This window comes from Centroberyx affinis, unplaced genomic scaffold (genome assembly GCF_046629955.1).
Source record: "Centroberyx affinis isolate AG114_WGS23_722 - 3 ecotype Tasmania unplaced genomic scaffold, CSIRO-AGI_Caff_v1 ptg000885l_1, whole genome shotgun sequence".
Lineage (NCBI taxonomy): Eukaryota > Metazoa > Chordata > Actinopteri > Beryciformes > Berycidae > Centroberyx > Centroberyx affinis.
This window is the reverse complement of record NW_027279474.1, coordinates 123,055-131,164: the sequence shown is the minus strand read 5'-3', so window position 1 is coordinate 131,164 and position 8,110 is coordinate 123,055. Positions and strand designations below refer to the sequence as shown.

At 39.5% G+C, this 8,110-nt stretch overlaps 1 protein-coding gene across 1 annotated transcript; it reads left to right on the top strand.

Annotated features, from left to right (window-relative positions):
- Positions 1 to 1,289: 1,289 nt before the first annotated feature.
- On the top strand, positions 1,290 to 7,883 carry LOC139645574 (stromal cell-derived factor 1-like). Its single transcript, XM_071521328.1, has 4 exons — positions 1,290 to 1,405; positions 3,221 to 3,338; positions 4,481 to 4,564; positions 6,080 to 7,883. The coding sequence occupies exons 1-4, from the start codon at positions 1,339 to 1,341 to the stop codon at positions 6,105 to 6,107; spliced, it is 297 nt and encodes a 98-aa protein (XP_071377429.1). The 5' UTR covers positions 1,290 to 1,338; the 3' UTR covers positions 6,108 to 7,883.
- The last annotated feature ends 227 nt before the right edge of the window (positions 7,884 to 8,110 follow it).

The following is an 8,110-nucleotide window of genomic DNA, read 5'->3' as shown; positions in this document are numbered from 1 at the left end:
TGCACATCATTCATGTTGCTCTATGATTTACAAAAAATGTAGGAAAACACTTCCTCAGTCTGCATAAACACAGACTTTCAGTTACCCAGCGCAGTCAGGACAAAAGACAGGACTCACTTACCTTCACATCCCATATCTCCCCTTTGTTAAGAAGAGACTCCTGACATGCACACACATGTACACGTGTACATACACGCACGCACACACACACACACACACACACACACACACACACATATATATATATATATGCACATGGTACACATGGATGGAGTGTTTGCTCTGGAGGATGAAAGCCAAATGTCTGGAAACGGACTTCACATCTGCATCCCGTTAAACACACTAATAATACCCCCAACCCCCAAACACAACAGTGAGCAGTGAGGACGAGCATGTACACACACACACACACACACATACACACACACACACACACACACACACACACACACACACACACACACACAGACACTCCAACCACAACACTGGAAAGTTCCAGCCAGTGGTATAAAGGCAATTGTTTAGGGATTCACTTAAAATGAGAAGAGCTCCACTCTTTTCCAAACACAAGTTGGGAGCTGTATGTTGTTAATGTATCCCTTGTCTATTTATTGGATCGTCAATGTAATAAAACTCTTGTGATTCCTCTCTAAGTCCACTTTTAGCCTTAAATTAATCTGGGCCAAATGGACTCCCTGAGAAGACAAACCATAACTAAAAACAAACACGTGCAAAAATGTATTCTGTTCCCTTTCATATAGCTTAAGCAAAAGCCCAAGCGACCATATAAAGCAGAGGAGAATGCATATCCAATGGGTGTGCCTGGTGTGGCCAATTTCTCCTTATAGGATAACATAAAGGAGTAGTAACGAATGCAAAAAAAACAGTCCAGCAAAATCAATGCCAAAACCAGAAAATGCGTCATACGTCAAACGCATGATGATAAAGGAGGCAGCATGCGTCAAGACAGCCAGAGGTCACCAGATTAAGGCTCAGTTTACCGGAAGATAGGCTATTTTGCCTTCAAAATAAAAGCGTAATATCTATTACTTTCAATAAAAGACAATAATAAAGCATTGGGATTTCAGAAAAATATGGGTAAAACATCAATTATATTTTCCTTTACTTCTTTAATTACTTTGGTATTTTGTATTGCTCGATAACAAAATAAACGTTGAAATGTTTTACTTTGACACTTAGGCTATAACAGGAAGTCACTCTTCTCATTCTGGCTGACTTGACTGTTTTAATTATAAGTCGCCGCCACACTCCTGTCTGCCACAACGTCCTCTGGACTTTACTCCGAGCAGGAACAAGGCACAGTGGCAATAACGCAGAATGGATGTGAAGTTGATGGCAGTCGTGGCTGTGCTCGCGATGGCGACGTATGCGCCTCCATCACAAGGTATGACTTATGAATTAATTTATGATTATTTTCTGGTCGACTGCTGTAGTATTTTGTTGGCTCATTTTGACTTTTGAGCAGGGCAGAGGAAGGACACGCTCGTCTGTAGGTTGTTATGGATTTAATGGTGTATTTTGCAGCGGTAATTGATCTGTTACGATAGATCCTATTGATTTTCAGATTTAATTCAAGCTAACTTTCTTCTTGTAGCCTATACGTTTTTTAAGGACTAAACGATCAGTTTAGTCAGTGGTGAAGTGTGTTAAATCAATCTCTGTTTACTCATTTACACATCCCACACCTGATTATCTTTTGATTTATCAACAGAGAAAATAGAAAGATATAATTGAAATAACTGTAATTATGCGAACTAGTATTTTAAGTGGCTCAGTCTAAATGTTAGCTTCTAAATCTATTCAAATAATTGCCAGTGGCCATAAGTGTAAATGTAAATTAATGCATATACGCATGATGATTCTGCCTCCTCATGTTGATAAAATTACGACTTAAATTCCATTTGGAAAATATGAGGATTTATTTCGTTTTATTTATTTATGAGTTTATTCTGGAGTGGTGAAAAACATTCGCCGCTGTGCGTAAAGGACAAACGGGCATATGCTGCCCATGTGGCTCTTGTGTTCAGCAAATCCCTGTCGGATCACTGATTAATGTGTGTATTTGTTCTGGTCTTTGTTTTCACTTAATTACGCACAAATTAGGTATAAGACAAAGCCGCAGCTAGTCTATGTGGCGACATCAGTCACCTAACCTCATGGCGTCGTGCTCTTTCTCATGGTAATACCGTTAGATCAGGTGTAAAACAATTAGCATAGCGTTTTAATCCATAGCGGCACTTCTCACCATCTGTCTTGTCCCCTATCAATGCCTTTAGAGATTGCGGTGATCCGGTGGGCGCCCTGCATCCGAATATTTATTGACAGGAGAAATAAAATGAAACCATTCTGTCCAAGTCTTCATTATTATGCATCAATTTGTATTTTAAAACAAGGAATGATTTAAACAAATACTAATTTCAACCGTTTTTCCAAGACTAACCTATTTAAAATGGTAAAACTGAATCATGTAGGGTTATGGTCTTTAAAACTCCATAATCATTTTTTTTCTTCACTTATCAACAATGAACATTACTGTAATTTAAAGATCTGAAAGCTGAGGCTGCAGGGGATTGTAAGTGCATCCATCAGTATGAGGCAGAACCACACAATACACAGTTGTGCATGACTAGAAGATTTGAGTATCAGTATCTGTAGACTTACATGGGCCAAATGCTCCCTGTGTGTATTCAATGACCAGGCCAAAGAAAATACTTTTGAATGGGAATAGTTAAACTTCCCATCTTGATTAAATATTGGCTATTCTTATTCTTCTTGATAGTGTTACTGGCTGGTTTTTAATGTAGTCAAATGTGCATCTGTAAATCTGATGTGAATAGCTGCAATGCATATTTCCACGCCTGGAAACATGTTCTCTCATAATGCAAATAGCAGCACACTTGAACATCTGCTTCAACCTATAAATCTGTCAATGAAGACACTGTATCTTGATTTATTCATTTGCTGTATTATTTCTTAGCACGTCCAGTTGTTATAACTTCTGGTGTTATTTCTCTATTGTCTTTTTCTCAGTTTTATCCTATTCTCTGCTGCTGCTGCAACTAACCACTTTCCCCAGGGAATCATTAGTTTCAACTAATCTAATTGTTATATTGCTGTCTTTGAAACTTGGGCTCTGAAATGCTTTGCTGTATCTGGTGGGTTGTGTTTAAATGATGATCTTGTGTTCTTCCCTCCTCAGCCAAGCCCATCAGTCTGGTGGAGAGATGCTACTGCCGTTCAACAGTCAACAGCCTGCCCAGAGGAATCATCCGAGAGCTCAAGTTCATACACACACCCAACTGCCCCTTCCAAGTGATGTGAGTACCGTTCCTACATGCTGGCTCCAGTGGACCCCCTACACACACACACACGCATACACACACATCACATATTCTCTCCCCTGGCTCTAAAAAGGAGTATAGAAGACAGGTTTCCTCCTTGTTGGACATTTCTCACCATCAATCTCCCAGAGGTGACAGGCCAGAGAAAGGAGCTGTGCATGCATGTGTACACACACGCCTCTCTCTCTCACTCTCTCCCTCTCTTACACACACACACACACACACACACACACACAGGAAGGCGGAATTGTTTTATGGAGGTCTTTAACACAGACCCACTGACGCATCCACAGGAAGTGTTTGTGTATGAGAAAGTGAATGCGAAGGGGAGATGGAAATTGGATGCAGTTTTGTTTTCAACAGGAAAGCAATAATTGTGGGTTTAAGTAATTGGGTTTGCTTCTCATTTGCTTGTCACGCAGTGTTTCCTTCTCATACTGAGCTTATAACGTTTACGGTCAGGAATTATTCAGTGTTATGTCTTGTGTGGAGCAATTATATAGACAACAAAAGCTCAATACAGTTTGATAAAACAGTCTTGAAAAGTCCAGGGAGAACTAAATCTACAGAGCAGGAAAAAAGATACACGGACACACACCAACCAAATTTTTACAGTTATTCAAGAATAGGAAACATGTTCTGAAGGAGTCGTGATCTCCCACATAGAGACACATGATCCAGTCTTGACCCATTCTGTAAATAGCCACACAGGGTTATTCTGGATTTAGAAAGTAGCCAATAGCCATATGTTGAAGGATGGACTCCTCAGCCTCAACATACTCAGATTCTACTGTACATTGAGTTTCAATGTCAAGAGTGACATGCCAAAATTGATTAATTCAGTCTCAGAGAACTGTATGTAAAAAGTGTTCAGTCATTACTAAGCATCCTACCACAAAGACATTTTGTGTGTGTCAAACTGACAAAGCAGTGATAGTTAAGTCTAGACAGAGTTTGAAAACAATATGTCAAGACATCAAATCACAGAAGAATAAGGTATCCTCTTAAAAACATGCCTGATGCCATTGACTTTGCAGAATGTATTCTCTCTTTAACTGTAACTAAGGTCTATCTATGGCATGTACTCAACTCTTTTTTTCCTTCCCATTTCTCATCAGTGCCAAGCTGAAGAGCAACAAAGAGGTGTGTGTCAACCCAGAGATACGATGGCTGCAGCAATACCTGAAGAACGCTATCAACAAGTAAGTGGCTGAAAATCAGACTGGTTGTGGTTATGGATTATGTGTGGTTGTCACAATACACGGTTCTGGTGTCTGCTGTTGGTTGTCTACCTTTTACAGAAACTGTACACTTATGAATAGTCTGCATTGTAAAATCACATACACCACACAACAAAGATTTAGAGTAAGTGAGCAGGAATGCAAACGCACAAATGCGCATTTGAGCACTTGCACTTCACCTATCAGTAGCCCCATTGTGAGAGTGACAGCTCTTAATTGCCCAATTTATTTTGGAGTCCTAACCTGGAACATGCCGGTGCGTGACTGACTGGGAGTGGAGACTGAGTGATAACTTGTGTTGTGGAAACAGATGATGAGTTTTGGTACTGTACTGGTGGATTGTCTACCATTCTGGGTCAACAAAACACTGCCTACCGGCCCCAATACAAAAATGCACACATGCAGTCATTGAGCCAGCTGTGGGGTAGTGAGGATGTTAACATCTTTAGAGTATTATCTAGCACCAGGCTCAGAAATATGCACAGGCAATACCCTGTGACTGATCCAGCCACAGTCAGGCCGTCTGCCTCAGGATGATTGTAGAGCCCTTGTCCTGCGGAGGTAAAGGTGTGAACCGGTCCTCTGCATAACAAAACAGCCCAGGTAGAGAGTAGCAAATGGCCATTTACAATGGAATGGACCTACTCTAATGTTTTTTCGAATTTCAGTGTAGGGGGGGAGGAGAAACCTATTCACTAGGTGTGGAATTGTACACATGTCTAAGTCACACTTTATGCTGCTCTTTTGCCTGGGAATAAGACTGTAATTACAGTTCTGTATTAAATGATTTGTGGTTAAACCTTTAGCCTACAGAGCTATCTACTATTCCACTGTCAATAATTAAAGTGTATATACATCTATGTGCAAAATTATATCTATGGTTTATCATAAAAATATTGTTAGATTGCCAGCAACACATTTTCCAAGAAACCCATCTTGGAAAGGAAAAACTCAACTAACAACTGATTAAACGTGGAGTCTCAAATGGCCAGCTGACTAATGGGCTGTGAGGAGACTGATTAACTGACTACAACTGAACAGACAGAAACAACCTGAATAAGCTAAAAAAGTACAGTTCAAACACAAAAAAGTTTTTGGCTCTGTAAACTTGCAGCAGCTGCCTTTGTTTGAGCGTTTTGGAACAGCAAATACTTCTAATTTTGGCTCCTTCTCAGTGCAACTTTGGCATCCAGTCATGGCTGAACAAATACTCATTAATTTTCTATATGGTGTTTACTGATTAGAGCCAACAGCCAAATATACAGGATACAATTTGTTGTTTCTCACTAAGTCAAGAATCATCTTTGGTGATGTCTCTGCTCTTCTTGGTGCTGACAGACTCGGCTTAGGGTCTGTGTGGCAGCCAGCAACCAACTTTGTAGTAGGAATAGTCATAGCCAAATATGTTAATATATGCAGTACATGATAGTCTTCAGGGCTTTATAAACTCATATCAACTGTGCTTCTGTCTTCCAGGATGAAGAAATCTAAACAGGCCAACTAGAAACCCTGCAGAGATCCCTCTAAACCATCGCTGAGGGTTTGGACCATCATCACAGATATGCAACATGTGTAATGTGGGATCATCTGGTATGTTGTACAGCACTTATCCTGCCTGCCATGGAACCAACCAACAACTCACCACCATGGCCACCAATCACCGTCTTCGCCATCACCACTCTCGCCACTTATATAGATACTCCTGTTGTTAGCGCAAAGTGCAATTATATCTGTGTGAGTGTATGTTTTTCTAACTATGATGTACATACGTTTTTGTTATTGGACTTCAACAGTAAAGAGCTATTTTTGGAGCTTTTCTCGTCCCCCTGGCCTCTCTGTCATTTAGGAATTAGGATGTGGGCAACACCCGGGGTCAGAGTGGGTGCGGGGGGGAGATGCAGGTTAGTGGGAGGGAGAGGAAATTCACCACAAACAAACACAGCTCACCACCCACCTTGCTATCGTTCAGCTTATTAGGGGAAAGAAGTTCTGTGAAATTGATGACCAGGAGACTTTTAGTGGGCAGCTGAGCCAAGAGAATGTGGATTCATTACAACTAATCCATAACACGGCATAATCCTTGTTGTCTGTTATTTTAAACTATACAAAACAATGAGCAACAATGCATCATTTGTTTCCTGAAAATTCAATAACAGGCAGAGCCACAGAGTTTTATTTAAAGGTTCAAGTTAATTGGCACCATAATGTTGGAATTTCAGCGGGTGCCAGCTATCCCGAGACCGTATATCCCAGTAAAAATGGCAATTAGAGTGCTTTTGTCATGGAAATTATGACGCCAAACAGCTAGAGCATTTCCTGAACTGTTCTGTGGCTGTGATTGTGTGACCTCATGTTACCCGACATCTCTGCTTTTTTTTGTTCTCTGAGAATTGCTGAACATCTGGATCCCAAACAGTTTTAATTGAGCGACCAACGAGACCGCGTTCCTTACCGGAATCATAAACCTGCTTCAGTTCACAAGAGTCGGTCAGAACAAACCGTTACACTCACTAATCACAGTTAGTAGTTGAACTAAATGATGTTAACAACATTAACCCATGTTAGCTGTAGTCGTCATGAAAAATGTGAATCCACCTAATGCCAGATGCCAGCTGACCACTATGAATGCCCATAGAAGGCTATGATTTGGATAACAAGGAACATCAGTAACCATAACTATCAGTAGATAAAGTACTATGTTAGTTTTAGTGGCAATGGTAGTACTAGTACTAGTAGCAGCAGTTGTAGTAGTAATAGTAGTAGTAGTAGTAGTAATAACAGTAGTATTAGCAGTAGTAATAGCAGTAGCAGTAGTAGTAGTAGTAGTAGTAGTAGTAGTAGTAGTAGTAGTGGTAATAAGTAGAGGTGTACATGGGCTTGACTACCTACCACTGTCATACAGATAGCAATGCACTTTATATCCAATGTATTCATTTGTCAACAACAAATTAACAGAAAGAGCCTCTTGGTGTATTTCACACTAAGTCTGGTAATTAAATTCTTTCTTTTACCTTTAATTCTCTATGTTTATCATTTTGTTTGTATTTGGTTCTTTTTCATCAGTGAAATGTCTAGCTATGTTTGTAACTTTTAAAGCATGGGAGATGTCACCTATCCATTATGAGTTTCCTTGTCATATGTAAACTTAATATTATGCAAATATTTTATTTTTGTACTCTTTTATGCATTATATTAAATCCACACATTTATATGAAGGAACTGTACTCTCACAAATGAGCCATTCATCCATTGATCATTTTAATGTAAAAATTGAATACAGTTGGTCAGTAAAAGGTATTCTTCTAAATGTTATGGTCACTATTTTTTATTTACATTTTCCTACTTGTTACAAGCATTTCCATCATAAATATACAGTACTGTGGTACAAAAGTCCATAAAGCAAAGATGCTTTCAAAAATAATGAAATTAAACGATTCTAGATATCAAAAAATGTACAATAAAGAGCAGTCTACTGACACACTAATGCGGAAAACAAACATCTAAGGT

Excerpts from the sequence above, each read along its gene's own strand:
- LOC139645574 (XM_071521328.1), top strand. The coding sequence starts at position 1,339 with ATGGATGTGAAGTTGATGGCAGTCGTGGCTGTGCTCGCGATGGCGACG. Across the intron at positions 1,406-3,220 it reads GTATGCGCCTCCATCACAAG|CCAAGCCCATCAGTCTGGTG; the intron begins GTATGACTTATG and ends TTCCCTCCTCAG. Across the intron at positions 4,565-6,079 it reads CTGAAGAACGCTATCAACAA|GATGAAGAAATCTAAACAGG; the intron begins GTAAGTGGCTGA and ends TCTGTCTTCCAG.